This window comes from Fundulus heteroclitus, chromosome 10 (genome assembly GCF_011125445.2).
Source record: "Fundulus heteroclitus isolate FHET01 chromosome 10, MU-UCD_Fhet_4.1, whole genome shotgun sequence".
Lineage (NCBI taxonomy): Eukaryota > Metazoa > Chordata > Actinopteri > Cyprinodontiformes > Fundulidae > Fundulus > Fundulus heteroclitus.
In genome coordinates, this window is record NC_046370.1 from 12,021,249 (window position 1) to 12,047,317 (window position 26,069).

General features: G+C 42.2%; 1 protein-coding gene across 10 annotated transcripts in view; it reads left to right on the forward strand.

The window, feature by feature from the left end:
* ctbp2l (C-terminal binding protein 2, like) overlaps positions 1 to 26,069 on the forward strand; it is a 155,388-nt gene that overhangs the window by 93,930 nt on the left and 35,389 nt on the right. The window contains exon 1 of one of the 10 annotated variants that reach the window (XM_036142024.1): positions 15,891 to 16,031. The exons of the other annotated variants lie outside the window; for them this stretch is intronic. Within the exon in view, the coding sequence (XP_035997917.1) occupies positions 16,010 to 16,031 (22 nt within the window). The 5' untranslated portion in view covers positions 15,891 to 16,009. Of the gene's footprint in view, positions 1 to 15,890; positions 16,032 to 26,069 lie in introns of those variants that run through there. 10 annotated transcript variants of the gene reach the window in all.

The window sequence follows — 26,069 nt, forward strand, 5'->3', positions numbered from 1 at the left end:
GTCTGTGTGACATCTTGTGTTAGCTCCGCATGTGGGTCGCTTTGGGGTCTTAAACAGTTCAAACCGAATTCTGATAATTGTCGCAGTTAAATAGTAATATGGACGACCATGTAAAAAAATCCGATTTCAGCAAAAACAGCGAAATTGAGCATCAAGACCTGGAGTGTCAATGTAGTCTTAGTTTTCAAGAGAAAAAAAATTGTATTCTTGATTATTATGTTTGAATTTATCACAATTATTAGTATTATCAGTTTATTTCCAGAAAAGGCTGTAACTATTATCATCAGTATTAGTAGAACTTGAGTTAGCATTGGTGTGTATTGCCAATAACAGAAGTAGTGTTTATAGCCTTGCATGGACTTTTTCCATCTGTATTGCAATCTATTAAATCTGTTTTTAACGAGAAAAGCAGGTCCACCCCTGTTCCATGTTTTCTCCATTTGTGGTTATAGGGTCTCGCTGTTGGTACCTGGAGTTCAAAAGCCTTAGAAGTGCCTTTTTAACACTTTGCAGATTGCTGGGTTTCTTGGACGTTGTCTCTCAAAAGTTTGTGAATTTCTTTAGATGACTATGATGTTAGACTTTTTTCTGTCATAAATGAAATAATCTTAAAACTGCTTTTGGTAATTAACGATCGTATTCCTGTCTGATGTGACACATTTAATATTGACACAAAGTAGGGGGAGTGAATACTTTTTCTCAGCACTTGTTTAGATGGAAAGGACTGGGGGCAAATGAAAATAACCTCGTTTATCTGTTTAATTATTTTAAACTGTTGTGAGACCCGTTTTTTTTCAGCGTTGACCCTAAAAACATGTAATTGGGCGTAAGTTTTTCATGTTTTTTTTATGCACCGTAGGCTCTGCAGAGATCAAACTGTTAAACGGCCACTGTTGACCTCTATATTTTTCACTCTCATCTAAGTCTGTAGCCCTCCTTTTATGTAGCTCCAGTTTCCCGAAAACCTACTAAATGTTACATGAACGTTTTTTTTTTCTTATTATTATTTTATTTTTGCTATCTGCCTAAACATCTCCTCTCAACCTCTGTTTGTGTCCTGGGGGGAAATGCAGCTGGGAAAAATCTATTTTCCCACTGCGGCTGTTTTTTTTTTTTTTTTTTTTTTTTTTTTTTTTAAACCGAGCGATAGAGAAGTGTCGTCGAGCGGGCCTGTCCACTCCTCGCCCTCCCCTTCCCTTTCTTGTCTTCATATTTCCAAACCATCGCTTGCGTTCACAGGGGGATTAATGGTTTCTGGAGGGAATGGCGCTTTCGAGCGAATGAGGAACAGCTGGTCTCTCATCTGCTTTGGCAGCTTGTGCGTTTTGGAGTGTGAATTCGTGTTTTGTGTGTGCGATGTGTAACATCTGACCTTTGCACAGGGTCGGAGGTGTTACTCCTGATCTGAAAGAGCTCCTGTAAGGTCAAGGCTTGCTCCTCACTGGGTTCCTTCTACTGTTAAACGTTAGTTAATCCTGCTGATAAAGCTTAAACGAAGCATGGATTTTTTTTTCCTTTCCCCCGTGCGCTCAAACTCTCTATTTAGTGAAAAGCCATTTACATAACACCAAATCAGAGATGTCAACTTGATAGCACTTAAGTAGGGAGCTTTGAAAAGCAGTGGTTTAATCACTTCAGACTTTGATTCCTGTGCTACTTTGGCTTTAAAGAGGCATATATTCCACGAAGGAGTTGAATTAAGGGCTGCAAGATGGGTGTTCATGAAATGTTTGCCGAAGTGACACGGATAAGTGAGCAGAACAGTAAAGGTGTGAATAGACATGCGATTTAGGCCCTACAGATGTTTACCTCAAAGACTTAAAACAATATAACAGCAATTTAACAATAATACATGATCACAATTTTTTTGACACTCGCTACAAATTTAAAAAAAAAAAACTGATGTGGCAGAATTTGTTTTCAGCCCTCTCTACTTGGATGCCCTTAAAATAATACGTTTTGGTTTGCTGCGAGTAATTTTTGTCAAAGTATGAATCCAGCTGCTCCGTGAAGGCCTCCGAGGTTCGTTTGTGAACAAATGGCTTCATGAAACCAAAATTAGATCCTACATCATTTGGCGGTCTTTTAAATAGGATGCAGACATTCTGTATTGCATGCCTTCCATGTCACAACTACAAACTTTTACTGTGTTTAACTGGATTATGCGACAGACCGACACAAAGTAGCGCGTAACTGCAAAGTGGTCTCGCCTTTCGCTGGGAGTTCTAGCTGCAAGTCTCTACCAGCTTCTTTGCAAAAATACCTCAAGCTCAGTCAGACTGGAATTATTATTGATGTTATTTTCAGGGTTTTGCCACTGGTTGTCTATTAGATTTAATTCTTGTCTTTTACCAGGCCGTCCTAACACATGCCCTTCTTTTGCAACTGGATGTTTAAGGTTGTTATCCTGCTGAAAGGTTTGCACCAACACAGCATGACGCTGCCACCACCATGTTTTACTGTGGGAGCGGTGTATTTAGGGTGCAGTGTCAGTACAAAACGATATACATTACATTCTGTATGCAAGCCAGAAAGTTGAGACTACCGTCTTCCTCTTAGTAAAAGTTGAAAACAATTCAAGATTATTATTTTTTAGGTTGTTAGTTTGTTGCTTTGTCATGTTTGTTTTTGCTTGTGTTTGCCTCTCTCTGTGTATTGTTGTTTACATGTCAGCAGCAATTTGTGTCTGTTATGTATCCTAGGGGAGGGAAAAAAAATGGCTTCTCTCTCATCCAATCTTCCCAATTATCTGTCGTCCATCGTGCCGCAGGTCGCACCTCTCTCCGGAGCCGCCGCGGAGGAGATCAGTTTTGTGCTCGCTGAACAGCAACAGCTGCATCCACTTAAACAGACAACTACCTCCGCACACCTCCTCCTCCTCGTCCTCCTTTTTTTTTGTGTGTGTGTGTGCGTGGGTGTGTGTGTATGTGTGTGTGTGTGTGTGTGTGATCTCGCTCCCCCTCCACCTCCCCTCACTGAGCAGTGGGCAGGTCACCCTGAATTATTCATCAGTGTGAAATGAAAAAGCTCATGGATATTGAATATCCTTTCTGAAGTGGTGGCCAACATTGTGTGTTTTTTTTTCTTCTTTCTTCCTTTCTGTTTTTTCTTCTTTTTTTTTCTTTTTTTAATCCCCCCACCCTCCAGCTGAATGGAGTAAAGAGCAGCCGATCTCATTGGCAGGGCATTTCAAAGGTTAACCAATTGCTTTACCTTGTGCACATATTTACTTTTTTCATGGTCCGTGGACGGTGGGGGTGGGGGTGGGGAGCCATTGGGGAAAGAGAGGATGAAGAATTAAACGGAGGAAGATGAATAGAGTAAGAATAAAAGGTGAAACGCTGGATATTTTTCTCTCTGAGGAACTTTTTTTTTTCTTTAAGTGTTGCACCTCCTCTCTTTTCCTGGAACGAGCACGCTTTGGCCGTTTGTGGCCATCCTCATCGACCGGCTGTTGTGCGTTTCCTATTGTACTTGAGCCTGAGCTATTGCCCGCTGGTTTGATCTGTGGCTTGTGCTGTAAATCAATGCTACCGGTTCGCGTTCATTCAGCTCAGCTGCCAACAAACGCAGCGCCGCCTCTCGGAACATCTCCCATGCGAGAACGTTTTAGAAGAGGCAGAGAGGATTAGTGGGAAAAAGTCTCTTAAGTGTCAATGGATGCCCTCGCCGTTTTGACTTTATTCTCTTTCCCTAAATGCTGAAGACATTATACTCCCATGCTAATCATTATTTGTCCAGTATTAACTTGCATCAGTGTCTTTATTTTTTTAATGAGCAAACCGGATGATGATTCCCCAGACGGGTTGGGGCTTCTTTCTTTGAGCCAGAGATCACGGGTTCATGGCAGGCTGTAGGTCAGTTCACCCTTTTTACTAATTTGTGTCCACAGTTGCTCTTTTGTCCCAATGTACTTGCATTTTGTACCCATACACACACAATATTCCCTCTGAAAGTCATAGATATGGTTGTTAAACTACATATTTAGAGTTTATTTCTGTTAATTTTTATTATTGAGTATTTAATTTAAAGGGAAACTGAAAATTTAGTTTCTCATACAGATTTGGCATCTTTCAACACAAAATAAGAAAAGACTTTCAATACTGAAGTGTGCATGATCAGGGGGAATAATTCTGCCTTAGCAGTCACTGATTCTCTCCACGAGGAAGGTAAGCCATAAAAAAGCCATTTCTAGAGAAGCTGGTTGCTCCCAGAGTGCTTTCTCCGAGTATATTCATGGAATGTTTAGTGGAAGGAAAACGCGGGATTGTGGGGTAAATCCGATTTAGTTCGGGAGTAGATTCACTAGGTATCAACTCCATGTGTATCTGGCTTTGACAGATGGAGTCCAACCTGTAGATGGCAATAAAGAATCTTTACTGTCACCATGGGTGACCATGGTGAATTTTATTTTTTTTTTAGACGGACACCGGCTCAGGGTGTACACAGATAACGTATAACACACAGACACAACAGACATAATATTTCCACACATTTTTTTGTATTAATTAAGTCAGTTGATTGCACTGACCAAGCACACTTCCTGAGAAGCTTAAAGCGTGCAAATAGTTCAGAAGGTCTGATATCTGTCCCGATATGAATTACTGTGTTGTTGCGTGAATTAATCTCTCAACTCTCCCTCAATCATGGACTCATTCATGCCTGCAGTAAATTCTGTGTGGTAATTTTAAGCAATAATATGAGCCTTAAAATGAAGATGGAAAGATATAAGGGAAGTAAATTTGGATAGCAGCTTACTGCTCTTATACAGTACTTGTATATTTTGTAGCATTTCTACTAACTTTTTTGTATTTTCACTTAAATTAACCTTTTTACGACTGTAAAAGTACCTCTGATTATTCTTGGTTCAGCATTGGTGTTACTAAAAAGACGTTTCTGTAACAGTTGTACTAGTACTGGTACTGCTTATTTAGGGTTTCATTTACCTCTGGGGTTGTGACCGGTATCTGGGAATGATGTCAAACCCAGTTTAACCACATTCTGGTTTCAACATCAAAAACCTGTGGGATTTGTTCATGGATATGCAAAAAGCCAGGGTAGCTATTACTGTGTGCTATTAAAGATTCTAGCTGCAGGCTCACTAAATTCACAAATTTGTGAAGAATTTAATTAGCTCCGGAAGTCCAACTAAAATGTTTGCTTGTAAATTTTCTACACCAAGCATCCATATTGGATTTTGAGGTCAAGGTTGATGCTAAACATACAACCTGTGAACTTTAAACACATTTTTCCAACAGTAAGCTTGGAAGTTTCAACTACTGAATAATAATTAAACAGTTAAACCACATGTTTCAATGAATAAAGCAAAACCATTGCATCAGAACCTTTTTTTTTTTCCGACATACTGCAGCAAATTGAAGAAGTCCCTTTGCAATACTTGATGTGATGCCATCCGGGTGGCGGTACCTGGAAGGCTCGGTTCTTCCTGAAGTGGTTTTTATTACAGAAATTTTGGGAACCAATTTATTAGATCGTAGAACATTACTTTAAAAGATAAAGTAAACGTTAAGGCTGGAATGAATTGCCCCGTGGTTGGTACAAAATGTCAAGTGTTTTGCAACTCAATTTTGTACTGAAAGAGCTGGGTACAAAATGATTAAATGAGCAAAAAGTACAATTGGCATAGACGAATGATTTCTAATAACTGTCCCGTACTGCAGACCAAACATACTCGTCTCTCTTGAACTTCATGTTTTCTTATCTTTCCAAATTTCAAGAGTAATGGCCGTGTGTTTCATATCATATATATACCTCAACAAAACAGCAACAATAAATGATAATAATAAAAATAACAATAAAAACTGCCAGTGTCATTCGTTTTTTGCTTTGCATGTCGGCCAGGCTCATACAGGAGGACTTAATATTTTATTGTTCATTAATACACACAGAACTGACCCTGCATGGCTCCCATTACGACCATGCTTCCTCTCGGTCATTACAGTCCATTTTCCTTCAATACCAGTTCCTACCTCGGCACAGACAATTACCCAGGAATCCTTTTAAGAGTATTCCCAGGCTGTACAAAGACCAAATGTTTCTGCAGCAAGCAGTCAGGCCTTTAAGTGGCCAACCTTTTTTCCAAAACCTATTTTTAACCGAGGCATAATGACTGACAAATTGGAGAAAGCAATTTGATTTTCCCTATGAAAAAAAAGAAAGAAAGAAAGAAAGAAAGAAAGAAAAGCAAGTCAATCTCTTTTGTCTTCCAGGAAACACTTTCGGGACTCATTTGTTTGAGAACATCATGTTACCTCCAGGTTACCATGTTTTAAGCTCAACTGGATCTCTGGAGCTGATGTCATACTCGGGCAGTATCAGGTGATGGGTGTGGTGTCCACAAAATGGACTCTGCTGTATTTTACAATGGGTTTCTGGGTATTGGAGCCTCTTTGGGGGAAGTGTGAAACATCATCTGGCACGATTGGAGGGAGGCGAACGAGCAGGTGGGTGGGATTTTATGATGATGAAAATGGTTGCAACTCTGGCAAAGCGAACTTTAAAAGGCTGTAAGTGGACACTGTGTAGTATCTGAGGGCTGACTCCTAGCTGACAGGAACACCCCCCCCCCCCCCCCGACCCTGGAGTTTTTATCGTAATGGAGCACAGCTGGGCTGCAGCTTGGACGGGTTAATAGCCATGTGACAGCTTTTCAGGGTGAGAAGGGGGGGGGGGCACTTTGGGCATGCTTTTGAGTGCGTGCATGCTTTTTATTTACTCATGCACTCTTGAGTGGCATCCAGGGGCCACACTGAGGAGGGTGGGACTTTGTGCTTCTCTCTCTCTCTCTCTCTCTCTCTCGCCCTCTCTTGCTGCCAGGCCAGATGGCTCCTGTCACTGCAAGAAGAGGAGGAGCGATGGAAGGAAAAGGGGGAAGGAGGGTGCTCCGTGTCGTCCTCGACGGAGCTGGAGGGGCTTGTCCCCAGAACCGCTACATCTGGAGACCACCTGCAGCTGGCTCAAGCTGCTTCCTCCCTCCCCGGCTCGTCCCCCCCCCCCCCCCCCCCCCCGATGCTTACTTTCTCACCCCAGATGGGGGTGGGTGGGGAGTTAGAGGCAATGGTGGCAGGGCTGTGTTTAGCCAGGCTCTATGCCCATATTTCTGCAACTTTCTCTATGCTCTGGGTGGAGGAGGTGCAGGAAAAGCAGCGGCGACGGCGGCGTAACAACGCAGCAAAAATATCATTTTATTTTATGACTGCAGCAGCCTCTGAGAGTTTTGTATTTGCTATATTTCTTGCTTTGTTTTTTTATTTCTCCGCGAGTAAAAAGGCAGAGAGAGAATGTTCGAATTTCTTCCCTCCACTCATGCTACAACTGATCCAGAGGCCACAGGGGGGCTGTTCCTGCCTGGAAGATAAAGCCTGCCTGCCCTCCTTGGCTACCCCCAAATAAAATATGCTCATTTGCATTCCCGTGCTGTAATTTATCCCTCCTCTTGTTCTCCTCTCTTTTCCATTTTTTTCGCTATCTCCATCCTTCATCCTTGCATCTTTTCGGCCCCATTCCTTGCGGTTTCCGCGGGGACCGAGGCGTGGGAGGGTGAGAAAAAAAAAATTGGGGGGGAATTGAAGCAAACAAAAGCAGAGATGCAGTATTTAGTTAGGTTTGTTATCTGGACAGGTACTTAGAGGGGGGTCTAGCACCCCTCGGGCATGTATGTCAACACATACATGCCCGAGGGGTGGCATTTACCCTGCCTACAACTGCAAGGCAGGAGGATAAACCTGAGCTTCTTATTTGAATATTTAATACAGGGAAAATTAACAATGCATCAGAGTAAAACCGCGCCACTCTCACAGATGCAACAATCAGACTTTTCCTGGCTGATACCTATTTATGGTTTTCTTCTCTGGCTGAACTGCCAGTTCATTTTCCCCCCACCGCCTTTTCTCTGGGGTTATAACACAAAAGAGAAAGAAATGCGCAATGGGTTTTGTGATATAGGTGGGGCTAGTGGGTTTTGAATCAAATGTAAAATAAAGGAATCACAAGATTATCCAAAAAAGTACATCGGACTATATGCTGTTGGTTGAGGTGTTTGCAGATAGACAAGGATGGAGTTCTTCCTTTTTGTGCATTGAACAGTTGAAAAGAAAATAATATTTATGAGGAATTCAGGAAAAAATTAACATTAACAATCTCCAAAGCATGAAGGTTGGACTCATGAGCTAATGTTTCATCTGCAGCCATAGTGAAATTTCTGCTATTATTTTGTTCATGAGACATTTGTTCTCTCATTTGTCTTGTTTCATCCTGCCGTCTCAGTATGCATCCCACCAGTTAGTTTTCGATGCTAATGTGGCTTCCATATTTAAAGCCTCTTGAACTTACATTTCTGAATGGATTCTTAGTAAAAAAAAAAAAGCAGCTAGAAATATGAATTTCTTCATGTGAAAATGGTCAGAATTCATACTTTGAATTAATTTAGGTCCTGCTAAAAATATTCAGGTTTATTCTAACAGCTTAACAGAATAAAACTGTCTCTCCTCTTGAAGTTTAACATGAATGCAACTGCAACCATTTTTGGCACAGAAAATTGGGGTTAACTTCACTTTCATTTACCCAACACTCATCAACAAACATCCCACACGTTATAAACAATGAAGACCGTGTACACATGTAGCCGGATCTTTAAAAAGACAAACTAATATCTCCCATATATTGTTTTTAACAATAATCGTACACATGGGATGGTTTTCATAAAAGTTGTCATCTTCACAAATCCGGACCATTATGCCACTGAACATTGTTTTAAACATGCCAAACCCATAGGGGGCAGCGTACCGCAAAACTAAAACCTATGTCAGCCAATTAGAATCCTTCAAAACAACCACATGGTCCCTTGGGATTGGGAGGGAGAGCTCCACGTGATCGTTCTGCTTTGCAACGTAATGGAGCAGATGGGCTCATTAAAACAAAACAAGCAAAAAGCGTCTGAACCAACGTAAAAATCGTCACCTCTCCAACAGCATTCATGTTTCCTCCAATGGCCAAGTCGATAACAATGGTCGCAAATGGACCCTAAAACCTTTGCCTCGCCGGACGCACGCAAACACAAACATGGGGTTTCCTCAAAATGTTGGTGGTTTTCAGAAATAATCATTTTTGTTGATGCGAAACAGAGTTTTCGTGTGGATTTAAAGCCAGGCTTAACATACGTCGGGCCTGCCGTCTGCCTGAATCTTACTGTGAATTAAAAACCAGTGCATTCCCCGTTATTCATTTCCTTCTTTCATTACTTCCCCTCATTTTTTTTAACCAAGACAGATTTACTTTCTCTAGTGTTAGTATTTACAAAATAAAAGCCTGGATTTCAACATGCCACACACTCTACTAATATATAAACAAGCATCAAACAGCTGCATTGGGCCATACTATATTATGTCATTTACACCAATAATGCCAAATCAGTGCATTTTATTTGCAGGTCTTACAAAAAAAAATAAAAGCGAAAGACTTAAGCGTTTTTGTGGTTGCAACATAATCAGAGGTTTCCTGTTTAATTTTCTTTTTCAGGTGAGTCAATAATTTCCGGCAGTCCATTCTAAACCACCAATTTACATGCCCTGTAAAGCAACAAATAGAAGGAATTTGTTTCAGAAAGGCTCTAAGGATCGGAACAAAAATCACACAAAGGAAAGCTTCCCTCTTAAACATTACAGGGGAATCCACTGTGGTAAATCTGGTGTCAAGCTGAACCTCCCCTTTAACCCAAACCCTGCATCTACAGCGAACCCCTGAACCTCAAATCGGATGCCCTGAACTCTGGCTTCGTCTCGGAGCAGCAGGTTGGCTCGCTCTACCCGCTTGATTTCTTCAAAAAAAAAATCCTTTAAGGGCTTTAGGGGGAATTAACTGGCCTCTACATTCAGCTCCTCTCGTCAGCCAAGTTCTTACACTTACACACTTACAGCAAAAGGGCACATGCAGCATAATTAGGCTGGTTAACGAAGAGGGATTCCTTTCTGTGTTAAATCCACATAGGAGACTAGGGCCAATTGTGGGGTCTTCTAGAGCTTGACTGTTGCTTCTCATGTTTTACTCTGCCAAGGGTCAGGGCTTCCAGAAGGCATCCAGCTGGAGGGAGATTACAGTCTGATAAATAAAAAGCAAACTGCATTTTGAAATTACCAGTTGGCACAACAGCCATCTTTAGTCTGTTGAGATTGGTCATTTTTAAACTGTATAATGCCTTGCAAAGTCTTTAGACCCCTTGTCTTGTAATGATACAAGCACAAACTTAAGTGGGTTTCATTATGATATCATGTGACGCAACAACATAAAGTAGTGCATAATTGCAAAATAGAAAAAAAAATCTATAATTACAGGACTACAGTTTATAGGACTACTGCTGCAAGGCTTTTCGGTTATGCCTTCACCAATTTTTACATCTATAGAGGGCAATGTTTGTTCATTCTTCTTTGCAAAATAGCTGTAAAGGTCTTGCCATAGATTCTCAGTTACATTTAATTTAAACAATTTATTTATAGCCCTGTCTTTATGTTTTTGGATGTTTTCCTGCTAGAAGCTAATACTTTGCCCCAATCTTTATCCATTTTCCCAACAACTTTCACCAGCTTTCCTGTTCTCGCAGCATAATGCTGCCTGCATCATGTTTCATTGTGGGGATGGTGTGTTCAAGGTAGTTTTTCAGGTGGATTCTTAGTTGGATGGAGTAAGCGGTGCTCTGAGAGATGTTCAAAGAGAGTGGTATTGTGTCATAATGTAACCCTGCATTGAGCTTAACAACTTTATCTCGGTGATGTCCGCTCAGCTCCTTGGTCATCATGGCGTGGTTAGTTGTTTTCTAACTACCCTCTGACGACTTAACAGAGCAGCTGAATTTACCTTGAGGCCCTGTGCGCATGACAACCGTCCAATAAAAACGGGATTGTTTCTCCGTTTCCGTTAACACTTCTACACGGAAATGCTTTAATTGCCATCTCCGTGCACAACCCAGCAGTTAAAAACTGTGTAATTTCCCTGCCACGCCACTAGTAGGCGGTATGTTCTTAAAATCGATGCGCACAAACACTCTCTGCTTAATAAGGCGGCAACACGTAATTATTAATAATGTTTTTTGTTGAGTTCATATGGACATACGAGGAGGTTTACATGTTGCTTCAGCTGATTTTGAATTATAAAACCACTACTGCGATTTTTAAACTGGCAGGCATCCGTTAAACTGTCCGCGTGTGCGTCGATTTCTACAGATTGCAGTCATTCTGTGTATGTGTCAGGGCTCCCTCATGCAGACTGATTCTGTTTTTGTTCCTGTGTAGATGACAACAGAGACAGGGATGTTTTTGAGTCCTCGCACTCTGGGACCCGTTTTTAAATTGCGCCGTTGTCAGAGAAAAACATGCGCCTTTGTGGTGTATACAAACAGTGGAAAGGCAACAAGTCTTTTCAGTTTTAACCAAAAAAACAGTGTCAAGTTCAAAAGGCCTGCGAATATATAACAGACGTGGACTCTCGGGGGCGTTAGTGTTTTTCTTTTAGGTATGCTATACTTAAAAACCCAGAACAGTAGGAAAAGAGAGCAAACTATAAAAGCAAACATGGACAACCAAATCCTTTATTTCAATGTGATGATATTTACTCACAGTGGTCGTATAATCGCTGCGGTTGAATCTGTGTGTCGTGGAAACAGATGTGAAGTCAGTCCTGGCTTAAAGTCAGATCTGGCTGCCTTTTCGTCTGTAAAAGCAGTTGTTTGTTCGCAGGGAGGTTTCCTGCTGTGCCAATCTGTTCTCATTAGTGTTTCGTCGCCCTCTCTAAACGTGCAGCAACGTTTTCATCAACTGTTGGACTCAGTCATTATTAAGCCCATTGAGATCAACAGTTTCATTGCCTGTTAGAAAGAGAGGAGAAAGCAGGAAAATAGGTCCTCTAATTTTAATTGTTTAACTGTTTCTCATATATACAAAGACTTAAGCAGAATTTCAAATCCTTTGCAGCCAAAATGAAAGCGATTCCACAAATATTTACTGAAAAAATGTAAAAAAATATATATATAAAAATTCCTAGAGCTACTTCTTTCTGCCTTGACTTTCCAGCAAACAAAGCTTTCTCACACTTTTTTTATCATCTTTATTGTCATTGCAACATACATTCCAATGAAATTTGTTTTCTGCATTTTACCTATCCCCTTGGAGAGCAGTGGGCTGCCACTGTGTAGCGCCCAGGGAGGGTTAAGGGTCTTGCTCAGGGACACAGAGTAGCAGTCTGTGGGAGTTGAACCCAGAACATCCAGGACACAAGTGCCATGCTCTAACCACTAGACCACCACTCCCCTGATCGGCCAAAACCCCTAATTTTTGAGTTGGGGTCATGTGGGCACTTGCCCAGGGCGTCATTATTGGGGGTCATACAAGCAACGGTTAATCCCATCTGTCAGTTACACCTTGAACAAGTTTTAGATGATTTTTGGGATTTTGAGTGGTTGGGAGACTGCAGGAAGAGGGGCGCTACACGTGCAAGAGTTTGCTTGAGCGTATTTTAAAAATTTAAAGGTTTAAGTTGTTATAAATGACAAAAAGTTGCTCTTTTGTTGTACGTGTTCGGAGGAGTACCAGTTGAAGTATACAACATTATTGTTCTCCCAAACTGAGAGCATTGTGACTGCTTTGCTTTTCTCTTCTGTTTAGTTCATAAAGTTTATGGCAGATTTAAATAATGTGGTAATTAAAATAAAAGCTTTAAAATCAAAACTTTTTTTCACCCTTTTTAAAGACTGCAATTTACAGCCTCCTCTGCACTAACTCCAATTAAAAGAGAGCTAAGAAAGTTCTTAAAATGAAGTAACATTTCATTGCAGCAGCATAATCTCACACTAAGCCGCTTTGAATAATGTATTGTGAAAAGTGGCTTTTATTTTGAAGGCGACCGCTGTGTTTTCTCCATTTGGGTAGCTAGATTTGCACCGCCATGTGTATCCAGAATGTTGGGTTTTTATTTTACCATTCATGGACATCTAAGTCAGGGCTACACAACGCAGCAGCGCTGCAATATTAGTGTGTGCATTATTAATAATAAAGAAAAGGACAAAAGGGGAATATATGGTTTAATCTGCACAGAAATGTTTCATCAGACACAAAATCCATCTTTATCCAGAGCCATTTCAGTCCTCCTACCTAAATCCTGTAGAAAACCTTTGAGGTAAGCTGATGAGAAGAGAGCATAAGTGAGGACCTATGTATCTGGTCTCCTCACTCTGTACGCTCCAGCCTTGTGAAACGGCAGCAGTGGGTTGTAAAAAGTATTGTTATGTTAAAAGTATTAGTTTGGCACCTGTAAGGATACCTAATATCCGTAAAGTTGTATTTTTCCTAAATGTGAGGGACTCATTAGCGATTATGCTACTGCAATAAAAGATAAACCCATAGTATGGCTAATTTATCGTTAAATAAAAGTAAATAGAATTTTATGTACATTTTAACCCGGCATTAGAAGAGGCCACTAAGACAAACCTGCAGTATTCCTTCACACTCAGCCCTCCCTTACCTTTCCTTTTATTCCTAATATATTCCCAACCTCCCAGAGTGATTCAGTGTCTGCTGGGATGCGATCCATCTCTATCATGTTCCATATTAACATATCGCTGTCAGTCACCCCTCCCCCCTTATTCTCCCCTCTGCTGCACTTTCTCTTATGTTACTGAAGACAGGAAGATCAGAGGGGCAGCCATAACCCCACACCTCATCAAGGGTGTGCGTGCATGCATGCGTGTGTGTTTGTCTTGCCGGCTGGCAGGAAGTCGCAGCCTTTGATGGTCACGCTCCTCAGATGTGTCTTTTCTGCAGACGGCGACTCGGTTGACGTGCCGCGTCTCTGCTTGTTTTTTTTTTGTTTTTTTTTTTTGCAGCTGAGATAACGCACACAGACACGAAGTGAATGCTCGTCATTAATCTACTCAGGTGACATTTTTTCACCAGGATGGACACTTTCGACTGTCCTGTGGGCGCAGAGTGCCCGGGGTTGTTCCACCATTCTACTTTTCTATCACCGATAATCGCTCCTGGCACCGGACTCTTTGTACATTGGTCGCGCTTGTCATGCGGCCGATGAGGTGTGTGTGTTTGTGTGTGTGTGTGTTTTCGCCGGCTTGCCCTGAACTTGCTGCAGAGTGGCAGGGAGGCTCCGCTCGCTTTGTTTTTTTTTTTTTTTTCCAACCAGCCGCTCCTCCTGACGGCCATTCAGCTGAACGATCAGTCACTCCAGCTCCACTCCAGCTTCCTCCCTCCTGGGATCAAACTGTGAACATAACACACTTCCCTCTGAGGGCTTCCTTAAAAATCCCCATCAACTGTTAGCTGAATTTGTGCAACATGAAACATTTTAGGATGGATCTGGATGTTCTTTTTCGGGAACAGACGGGGAAGAGTGCAGGAAAAGTCTGGGTTTATGTCTATTATTATGTTGGTTTATGTATTTTCCAGGTATGGACAATAAAATACAGTATCCCATTGAAATAACTCAGGTTATATTCATTTATCCTTCCCTCCGTATGTTATGCAATATGTTATTATTGTAGAATAATACTTTTCCTAAAATCATACGTTGGTATGTATTATAAACGGTAGCCATTTTTTTTTATCTTTTTTCTTTTTTTTCTTTTGCTTTCTAGTCCAATGTAAATTTGCTTTGCAGGGTGGGCATTATAAGCTTATTGCTTCTGCCAATACACCCTTTTTCACACTGTTTTAATTTATGTTATATGGACATATACTGTCTTTATTATATACTTGTGTGTCTGAAATAAATAAATCCGTCAATCCATCCATCAGTTTGCCCATCCATCCGCCCATTCATTTATCCATCCATCCTGGTTTCACAGCTAAAGCCTTATGTCTGTGAAAATATCTGCTATAAATCCAAAGTGAATTTTGCATTTATGCTTTTAAAAACATCTCAAAAGATTTGAGAAATCTGGAAATCAGTTTGGTAAACTATGATTTTTTTTTTTTTTTGCGTGAACAATGCGCAGGAACGCTACAAAGAGAAAGATGTTCTGCGTGGATCTTAAGGAAAGTGAGTAGACGGAGGGACCAAAATAATTGGGAAGGGGGTAAAAAAAAGGGAAGCAAGGCAGGGGTAGTAGTGTGTGCAGCTAAGAGTGGCGGAAAAACTGGGACAGGCGTTCTCAAAACACCGAGGAGTCCAGATCAGAATTTAAATAAATAAAAAAAACGGAAGAAAAAAAAAACTGGGAAAAGAAGCAGGCGGCAGAGGAGGAGGAGGAGGAGGAGGGGGGAAATAAGGGAGGAGGGATTGTGCTGTGCGGATCCTATGAAGTGATCGCAGCCTGCGAGCCCAGAGAGCACGGCTCCGCATGTTCAAGCTGGCATTTCTGATTTACAGATTTTCTTTTTTTTCTTCTTCTTCTTCTTCTTTCTTCCGTGAGATTTTTCTCCCCCTTCTAAAAACAAACACAACCAAGAGGATGACTATTTGTTGCGCAGCTGACAGCAGAGGAAGCAGCGCAGAGACTTCCCAGCTAGCGTCCTCTCCTGACCGCGGCTTTTTCTTCATCGGGAGATTATAAAGGACAAAAGCTTTTCCTCCTTTTTCTCCTGCAGCCGATCACCAGCACCATCCTCCTGGTGTGTGTGTGTGTGTGTTCGCGCGCGCACACAGGGGCGCAACCAAGGGGTGGACGGTGCTTTTCTTTCCTCCCAGCCATGAAAGGCATGGACTAAAAGATGATGCAGCCTGGGGGCTTAGTGTGAACTCGCAGTGCAGAAGCCCCTTCCCTTCACTGACGAGGCCAGACCGAGAGGAGTGACTCCGCGAGAGGAGGGAGGCAGGAAGGGAGGGGGGGTCTAGGGTGTTGAAGGAGGAGGAGGAGGAGGAGGAGGGGATACCCTTCTTGGATTTTTATAGCTTTTCTTTTTTGATTTTTTTTATTATTTTTTTTATTTTACCTCCAACTTTCTTCTACCCACTCCTGTTTTTGTTGCGATGCTCGGGCTTTGAGCCTTTAAGAATGTGGAGGCAACATTTTCCAGGCAAGCAAGCATGTTTTCTGTTTTCTTTTCTGGATGTCTAATAAAGTCTGGCATGTCGGGGGGGGAGGGGGGGGCAGGTGGGAGGGAGGGGAAGTGGGTGGGAGGGTGAGGGTGTCATGAATACGAGGAGGTCTGAAATGTGTGTGTGTGTGTTTGGGTTGTTGTGGTCAGTAACGTGGTAGCCAAGCGTCTGCACCTGGCGTGGTTTTTGGTTTTTGACCTCCTGCAGTACTTCGGGGTCTCAAGGGAAGAATAAAAGCAGAGAGGCGGGAAAACCCGGGGGTTCCAGCCCGGCTGTGCCATGTGGGTGCCGGCTCGTCAGTGCCCCACAGAGGGCACCATTTTAAACGTGCGTGCGTTCATTTCCCTGGCCAGGGCACGGACTGGTGTGGCGGCCCGGCGGCTGGGGAAGGGGTGGGGCACTGGCAGCGCCAGGACAAGTGGCCTTTGTGCACTACTTTGGGAAAGTGAAAGAAGGGAAGGGCACAGAGTGGGCTGTCAACAAAGGGTGCTTACACCCCCCCCCCCCACCTCCCTCCCTCATCCGCTTCACCGCCTTCTTCTTTTCAGGCTCTGCTGTAGTCAGGAAAAGTATTAACTGAGTAAATTCAGTACACACTCTGGCAGAGGGCCATTAGAAATGGAAGGAAGCTCCACTGAGGAAAACAAAGTGCCGTTTGACTTAATGGCACATCTGTGCATTATGCCACAGTCAAGCTGCTGGCACGCTACCAAGGTCCTAAACTGGTTCCCATCCATTAATTACCGCATCCATACAAGTGCATTCCCACTGTATGCATGTGTTCCTGCGGGCATCGCTCCGCCTTTGCGGCTTGTGCTCGACGCAGGGCTCAAAACGTGGAGCCTGGCTCTTTAAAGCCATCGGTAAAGAGTTTTCTGTAAAGTCGGTCAAACTCACTCTAGATGTAGTTTGCAACCTATAGGACAACTATTACTGTAATGTCATTCGTTTTGTCAGTTCTCCAGAAACAGTTAAATTTAGTCAGAATAAAATCTACCCTCCCAAAAGCAAGCTTCTGTTGCACATCTGGTGACATCACATTAGGTATAGGAACCAAGATGAACTTTATGTATTACGGTCTCCAGGTTATGAATTAAACACATCTCAAAGCTAACTCAATACATGAGTAATTAACATCTTTGCGATAATTTCTTGTGAATTGTTATGTAAAATAATGACGTTCACAAGTTACGCCACTAGAAATATCAATTACTTAAAAAACACTCCTCAGATGTCAAATCTAAACAGTAAATGTGTGCTAATGTATACGGCGAACGGTGCTATGTAGTGAGTGAATAAGAAAGATTAATCCATTTTTAGACAAACATGACAGGAAATGCGTTGATTTCAAAGAAACGGATGTGTCCTTGTCTTGAAACTTGCTAAATAATTAGAAAATAAGATACCAGCATTAACTTCTGTTTATTCTTTTTCCTAAATGAGTCAAAGCCATTTAATACAGAGCTTGGTTTGGTCGCCATTATTATAAGGACGCCATAAAGAGCTCGTTATGAACCCTAATAGCCCCATGGTGGGCAAATAGCCTTGCTTGATAAATCAAACACACCCTTTCACTGGAGAATATGCACATCTCTGTTAGAGCTGCCAACTCTGTAGCTTTGATTACTGTTAACGCTGTCGGATGGTAGCTTTGAACAAAAGCAGGCGAACATGGAGGCTGATGTCCACTCCTGCTACTGTAGTGAAACAAAACAGAGAACCCTTATATACGTGCTCATGTAAAGGGTTACCATGACAAACAGTGACTTGTAGACAGTAAGTCAGAGAGGACAACATTGTTAATTTGGTCAAATGAGCTACATTTAACGACTTGCTTTTATTTTTTATTCCATGAGATAGCCACAGTTGACAAAAATGTTTGAACCCCAAAAAATTACATTCATACCTCAAAATTATGTGTGAAATACACTAATTGTTTGTTAAATGATGCTAGTTCTTCATGTGTAGTACGGACTAAACTGAGCGTGTGCAGAGTTGCGATGGACCCGTTAAAACTATCCCCAGTCTCTCCTAAAGATTGTTCGTCAAGCTCGTGTCTAAGTCAAGGCTTGAAGCTGTAGAACCCGAGTCCAACTCACGTCTGATGCCCATATTTTTGTAATCGCGTCCAAATTGGGACTTGGGTTTGAATATGCATGGAGCAACGGATTTCTTTTTCATGTACTTATTTGTTTGTTCACATGTTTTTGACCAACTTCCTCCTTCAGCAGTGTTTATTGCACTGGCAATTTGTTTCCATGTGGAAACCTGTTAAAAGTTGCTCGTCTGCCATAGTCTTTACTAATGCCAGCTAATTAGCCTGATACAGTATGTGGGCCTCTGGTGATATTATCGACCCACGTGTACGCAAAGCAGAGCTACCTGTTTGTTTTTGTTCTTTAGCATCCTTCTGAAAAACTTTGTATTTTGTGAACTCCTTCATTGGTAGTCCATCCTTCTTTATGCAGCTGGGATTTAGTTGTTTTTATCATGCTTTATTGTTGATGTGTTGTTGGATTTGTGCAGTGCCCTTGGGGGCTCTGAAAGGCGCTTTCAAATAAAATGGATTACTATTGTTATTATTATTAAATCCTCCATGTACTTTTGTTTGTGGAGAAACAAAATTATACCTCAGGGTAATAAGTATCATCCTAGTTTATTTTTTATTTATTTTTTCCCGTTGAGGAAGGACCTGATTGTTATTAATCTCAACTTAAAAAAGTATTCTTCATTGTTCTTTATTCCCTAACTTTTTTAAACCTCAAATGTGACTGCCAAATTACTATTTATGTTTTGGGTAATGTACTGGGTACATTTTTTTTCATTTTGACTGATATTTAGCATCTTAGGGTTAGGGTTGTCAGTGGGTAATTGATGCCCACATGAAATTTGGGAGATCAGGGTATGTTTGCTGTTGATCATACAGCACCCACATAGGATGAGTTCAAGTCATCTGTGTTTCTTTTCCTGTTTTTTTTTTTATAATAGTTACTACGGGGGAGGGGGGGAATAGTAGTAGTGAGCTTACCCAGGGCCCCATCCATGCAGGAACCACCACTGTGCAAGGAGGTGTTCATATCCCGCCTACCTAAACACAGCCTCTTTTTGCTTGACTCGCTGCCTGGTGGCCACCATGTTTTGGGGTTAAACTGCTGGCCACTACCAAACTGGCACTAGTACCGGCACTAGCAAACAGCGGCGTGGGGTTGCTTGGTAACAGCAGATGATGATGATGATGATAATGAGAGAGTGTGGTGGAGTGCAGTGGTTTGTCTGGTTCCCCATTACTACCTTTCTGTTGCCCTGCTCTTTCCTTCTGTCCCGTGCTTTCCTTATTTTCTGTTCTTCACCCATGACCACATCACATTTCCCATTAAGCAACCCCCCCACACACCCCCAGCCCCTTTGCTGCTCTCTCTCCCCCCCCCATCGTAGGCAACCTAACACCAGCAACGGAGTCTAGTGGTAGGAAGAGGCTCCCAGCTCCCTACCACCACATAATGGAAACTCTGGTGTCATCTCCCAACGCTGCTCTGCTGGATCCCGCTGCCAGACTCTCTTACTAAGTGTTGCTGGCTGAGAAGCCAAAGCCTCCAGCCTCCATTCCTCTACTGGGATGATCAACATTAAAAAAAAAAACCTTAAGATGTGAGGCTGTGCAGAAAAGGAGTAGAAAACATTGGTTTTACACCTTCCTGTAAAAAGGTTTTTTATCTTTTTAAAGCAAGCTTGGATTTCCAAAATAAACGCGATCCTGACCTAATTCTTATTCTTGTAAACTTCCTCGGCTTCTAATTTAGAAAATTTAGGACGGCTGAGGTCAGCGCGCTTTGTTACTGGGATTCAAGAAGACATTAGATACCGTCTTTGAAAATGATTTCATGGCCTGCCTTTACCACATTAAGACTAGTGGTCAGCCAGATCTCTGATCTCTGGATCTCTGTTTCTCGGAAAGCTTTTACCTGACAATGAGTATTTTTGGCCTGCTCTGCTTTCTATCCATGACTATAATGGTAAAAGACATCAGAACAGACTTCTAGACTTTTTGCTGTGATCAATAAATAATTAATTAAAATAGGCAAAATATCTGGAAAATATTATTTTATTATTATTTTAGAACAACAAATATGGGATTTTAAAGTTAACATTGTAAACGCTCTTTACCGATCACTAAATTCAGCAATCCCTGGGATAGATGGAGGCTAGAATCTTAAATGGATGAAGCCAAGCAACTTTGCTGTTATACATTCACCCTTCCTGTTATTAAGTCTTATCTATATTCAGTGTTGCACAAAGCACACAGCCATGTATATAAACTAAAGCGTGTGACTCGTCACTAACTCTGGTTTAAAAACACACAGTTGACAAGCCACTTGGGGCATGTCTCTTAAACAACTGACTGCATGAGCAAGTCAATAAAGATCAGATTTCTCTTTGTCTCTCCCTAAAAAAGGCTAATAGTCTCCTCAATAAGAACTTAAAACATAGTGCAGAATCAAGGATTTATCGTAGATTATTGCTTCAGCCAATATAAAAATTCAAAATAGCAATAAATTGTTATAGATGGAGTGATTGTAGCTAAAAATATGGTATTTTTGCAGCACTTGGAGTAGCTTTAGCTATTCTGTTTTAAAGACAAAAAACATTTTGTACATTTTTCTGTACATTTTTGAGTAAAAACAGCAAAACTGTGATCATTTACTATACCTTGAGAACCTCATGATGCCTCTGTCTGCCTATGAGGAGACAAGATAAGGAAAAGCGTTAACCAGTTTCTCCTCATTCACGTCACAGTGGAATTATGTTTGTTTTTATGCCATTATTGCTATAATTAAACAAGCAAACATCACTCCGATCCCTGGTTTTGTTGATTTGTTTTTGACTTGTCGCGGTACTTAGAGGTAATTAATTTTGGAGGGGGGAAAATCATTTTCAGGACTAATCACCAGTGAGGAAAATCATTAACTGCAGCTCTGGATCTGACAGACTATATCATTACACGGGCCCAGCAGGGGTTGTGTGTTTGTGTCGAGGCGTGCTGCACGTTGCATTGGCAGGTAAGCGCACAGCGGCATCTGCCTCCCTTTAGTGAAAATTAACTCGTACGCTGTGGAGTCGTAAGGAACAGAAATCGGCGCACGCACACACACACACATTTAGCAGCCTGCCGGCAGTTTAGCAACAAGCAGGGGGAGCGAGAAGACAGAGGAACGAAAGGAAGTGAGGGGAATTAATTAACGGAGGAGTGATATTAAGAGCACTCTCTCATGCCCCCTAACACTCCACAGTGCTCCAGCCTTCAGTGATTAGCAAATTTGTTGACATTTGATGCACCATGTCTAAGTGTATATACCACCCACCCCCCTCTCATTTCTGCATGATTCACAGCTCGTTTTATATTCGTGGTTGGTCACCATGATGGGGGCAGCGGCAGCGTCGGCGCCTTTGGATAAACACAAAACCAAAAAAAAAAAAAAAAAATGGCTGACCTGCTGGAAACTGCTCTAGATTTCCTGGATGTTGCTCTGTGAAGGCCTCATGGCGCTGCTGAAGCAGAGAGCTGACAGAGTGGAAGTTTGAACCCATTTCCTTATATTGCCACTTGTAAGATCCTTAACCAGCCAAAGACTTACGTTTCAGTGGGGATGGGAGGCGAGCAGCTCTGGAGGTGACAGTAAATGCGATGAAAGGTGGTGATTGCTTAAAGGGTGTAAAATGGAGGATTTGACCGGCTTCGTTCCTTTAGATCCAACCGTCAAGCGGGTCCGTTCTCTTTAAAACAAACGCGCTGTGGGTAAAAGTAATGTGCGGTTATGTGCGACATAAAGTAAACGTTTGAGTTAAGAGCTCATGGTTGACACATTGACGCCTGCGCTACACAGTGACAGTTTTTATTCTCAGCCTCGGACAGAATTACATTTCCAGCAGATTGCTCAGTCTGCCCGTCGCACCGATGATCGCGTTCTGTTTCTTCTGATCATGTTCGAGAGTCCTTGTTAAAGAAATAAAGAAAATTGCGAAGTTATTCGTCCCGTGTTTTTGTCACTTGACGGCTAAAAACGCAAATGTATTTTGGGAGGATTTTATGTGATAGAGCAATACGAAGTGGATGGAAAAGGATACATATGTCTCAAAGTTTCTGTTTTACAAATGAAAATCTGAAAAGTGTGGCATGCCTTTATATTCAGTCCCTTGATTTAATACTTTAAAGAATATTTTCCCATTCTTTCCTCCACCACATCATGTCGTGTGCAGCCTCAAAGTTGTTGTTTTTTTCAGGATTACCTTGTATTTAGTAACATCCATCCATCTTGCACACTGACCAGCGTCCCTGTGTTCCTGCTAAAGAGAGGCGTCCCCAGAGCATGATGTTGCGAAAAGATTTGTGGAGGGCAGTACTAATAGTCTTCCTGCTGACAGATTCTCCCACCTGGGGTACGGGTTTGTTCAGCTCTTCCAGTTTTCACGGGCCACTTAGCTGCCTGTCTGATTGTTAGCAGAAACCTGTTTGCAGGTGGACAGCCATGTCTGGGTAGGTGTGAAGTCGTGTTGTAGTCTTCCATTTTTAAGATGAGATATTAAAAAGTGCTCTGTGAGATGTTCAAAGCTTGTGATATTGTTTTATAACCTAACTTATCTTTAAACTTCGCCACGTTGCGCCTTACCTGTCTGCTGTGTTTCTTTGGTCTTCATTATGCTGTTTATTCACTTATGTTCCCTAAAAAAACAGTGTTTTTTATTATAATATAATTCTAATGTAACTTCTGAATGCAGCTGGTTGCACTGGATTTTATTTAAGGGTTTCATGTTTGTTTGTTTTTTGCTTTTTTTGCAGGTGCAACACACTTTTCAGATTTTTTTTTGTGAGAATTTATAAATTTAGAGAGAAAAAAACTGCGTTTAATTTGTCATCTGAAAATGGAGCGAGTGTGAGACAACTGGCCTTTGTGGAGGGAAAGTAAGCTGTTGTGGAAAGAAAGCCATGAAATCGTTGATCAACGTGGTGAAACATGGTGTTGGCAGTGTCATGCTGCGGGGATGCTTCTCCTCAGCAGGGACTGGATCACTGGTCAGAGTTAATGGGAAGATTGAAGGAGCACAAGACTGGGTAATCCTGGAAAAAGTTAGAGGCTACAGTGGACATGAGAAGGGAGGAAGATCACCTTTGAGAAATTTATTAGTAAACAAATTTTCCTAACCTTGCCTGCAAGATGAATTCTCGCGGTATTTGTGCGTTCCCAAACAGACGATGATCCATCTTGTAACCCTCCGGCTTCAACCGTCTCTGTCCGAACCAAAAACGGTTCGGGCCAATCACGTTGCAGTATCGGGGTTTAAGGCGGGACATAACGGTGCGACGAAAGCATGTGCGGACCAACACAAACATGGCAGCGCAGGAGGACGCACGCGTAGCTGCTGCTGTTACATCTCTTTTCTGATTTCTTCTTTGGTAGAAGAACCGCAAGAAGTGCCTGGACCAGCTTACCTTCTTGTGGTTTCTCATGATGTCTTCTGCTTACCTCTTCATTTGATACCATGATAGGCTAAAACAAACCTTTAGTAGGCGAGAACCAGGTGTTGCTTTGCCCAATCGGCTCGGAGAGTCCTGCTGAATGTCCCTCATCTCCCCAAATGGATTCAGTGGGAGCAAACCTAGATGGACAATGTGCAGAACGGAGAGGGCTAAACATTTATCAGTCTGGCTGGCCATTTTCCTTTCACTTTAAAATGACACACTACTGTGTGTTGAGCTATTAAACTTTTTGGTTGCAATGAGGTAAACGTATTAATACTTTGGCAAGACACTTCACATCTACTCACCAACTTGACTTTGAGAGTACCTCCCTACCGCCTATCCAACGCCTATCGAACCTTTCACCTAAAACCCCTAAACCATTTTGTTTCATTACTCAACTCCATGTAATCTCCCCACTTTTTATACCCCAGCATTTGTCCCATTTTCTTATTTATTCCAGTCCAGTTCCGAAAATTTCCTGCTAGATATATTTCTTTGACCCGGGGGATAATTAATCGCACAGCCGTCACTCTAAATCTATTTCCCCCCGCTTTAATAAGAAGGTGCTTAAAATTCCCGCAAGTAACAACATCTAAACGAAGGAAATTCTATCCTACATAATTGCAGACTATTTCCAACGCACAAAACCACAGGCATGCTGTCAAGCTTGCACGGTGCAGAGGGAAAGGTGCTGATAAGGGTGTTATGAATGCATCACTTATCAGAAGCGCATGCGGCGGCATTGTGAAGCTGACAGACCCAGTGATTCTGTTCGACGCCGGTTTGATATATTTGCTGTCAGTTTACCACGAGGGGAGTGTTGCCTGTCACCTCCGTGCTTCCCCTGCCTGAATACATCATCTCCTCCACATCGAAATCAGCAGAGTGAAAATCAGCCTGTCACACGGGAGGACACACGCGTGCACACGCCGCGGCGTACAAGTGAGCGTACGGAAGGGAGAGGGAGGGGAAAACGATGGGAAAGGAGGGAGGGGGGAGTGACAGTCGAGGTGAAGGAATGACGGGGGGGGGGGGGGGGTAGGAAGGTTGGATATCACTGAAAGACAGCTGAGGAATGATGGCCAAGGTCGGGAAGGAAATTTATGTGAGAAGCGAGATAAATGGCGCCAATGCGCAGCGGGCGAACAAATACACGGAGACCGACTTCGCCGGCGAAGAGAAGCTGTCAGAAGATGCTATCGCGCAAACGATCCGCAGGAATAAAGCAGACGACGGCGTGAGATGTAGCCGAGGAAAGAGTCTGTAAGCGGGGAGATTTATGGAGTACGAGACTGAAAAAGGTCAGCTGGAGACACAGAGAAACTCGGTGGATGATTCACAGAGCTCAGCCAATCCAACTCGTGCCTGAGGGTTTGATGGGGCCTGCCAACAGCTTTTCTCCCCCCCCCCTGCTTCATCCACTACTTCTCTCACCTACACACCCACTCCTGTCTAAAACCGTTACATACAAGCACGACTGTAGCACTTGTGGCTTCTTTCTGAAAGCGAGAGCGGTGTTTTTTTTTTTTTTTTATGTTAATTTTTACATGAAATCAGTGTGGTGTGAATGGGTTCGTTCGAGCTGCTGCAGGTTAGCAGCTCCCTTGCCCCTTCGTTTAGCTCATTGTGCTGATTTTACAGAGGAGGTGCGGTCTGATTCAGTGGAAAACAGAGCAAAGATACCTTTCTTCTTAGAGAAGATGCGGGCTAAAGGTTTAAAACATGCTGTCTCCCCTCCTAAATGCGCTCAAAGATCTGAGAGAAGTCTTGAGTGTTTTGTGCATAAAATCCAGCTGAAAATCCCCCTCAGCAAACTCTTAGCAGGCTGTTTGAAAGTGTTTCAAAGAGTTTTAGCTGTCAAATCAGCGGGTTCTGGGTACTCAGTTCAGTGCGTGTGGCGGCGATTCCCTGCAAAAGTCTTGTCTAGGTGCTTTACAGGTGCAAGGTATCAGATTTAGAAATACTTTAATAATCCTAGAGGGAAATTACACAACAGGTAACACAAACAGGGGCAATTCATGTCCAAACATTAGGAGACCTGCACCGTCTGGAGAAGTATGACAATGTTTACAAGTGTTTTCTAGAACTTCGTGAGTCTGGAAAGATAGTTAATTTTTCCTGCAACCCCATCCCTCCATCTGCCTGTCCATCCATCCAATTAATTGAACATAATGCAAACATCCTTTACGTTTCTCAGGGGGGAAATTTAGATAAACTGGCAGCAAAGTGACAGACAAATGGAGATGTGCATTTTCACCCAAGGGGAAATATAATAACAAACGCTAAGAAATAACAGACTGAAAAGTAAGGGCAAATTCACAGCGTAAGAAAAAAATTTACACATGGGGCAGTTATTGCAAACCGCATACCCAGAATAAAATAAATGTGCCACAGATTATAGATTTTCTAAGTGATAACTTTAAAAAAAAAACATATGGAATGTGCTGGAATATTTGTGCATAAAAATGCATTTGAATTCATCATAGCTATATTAACCAAT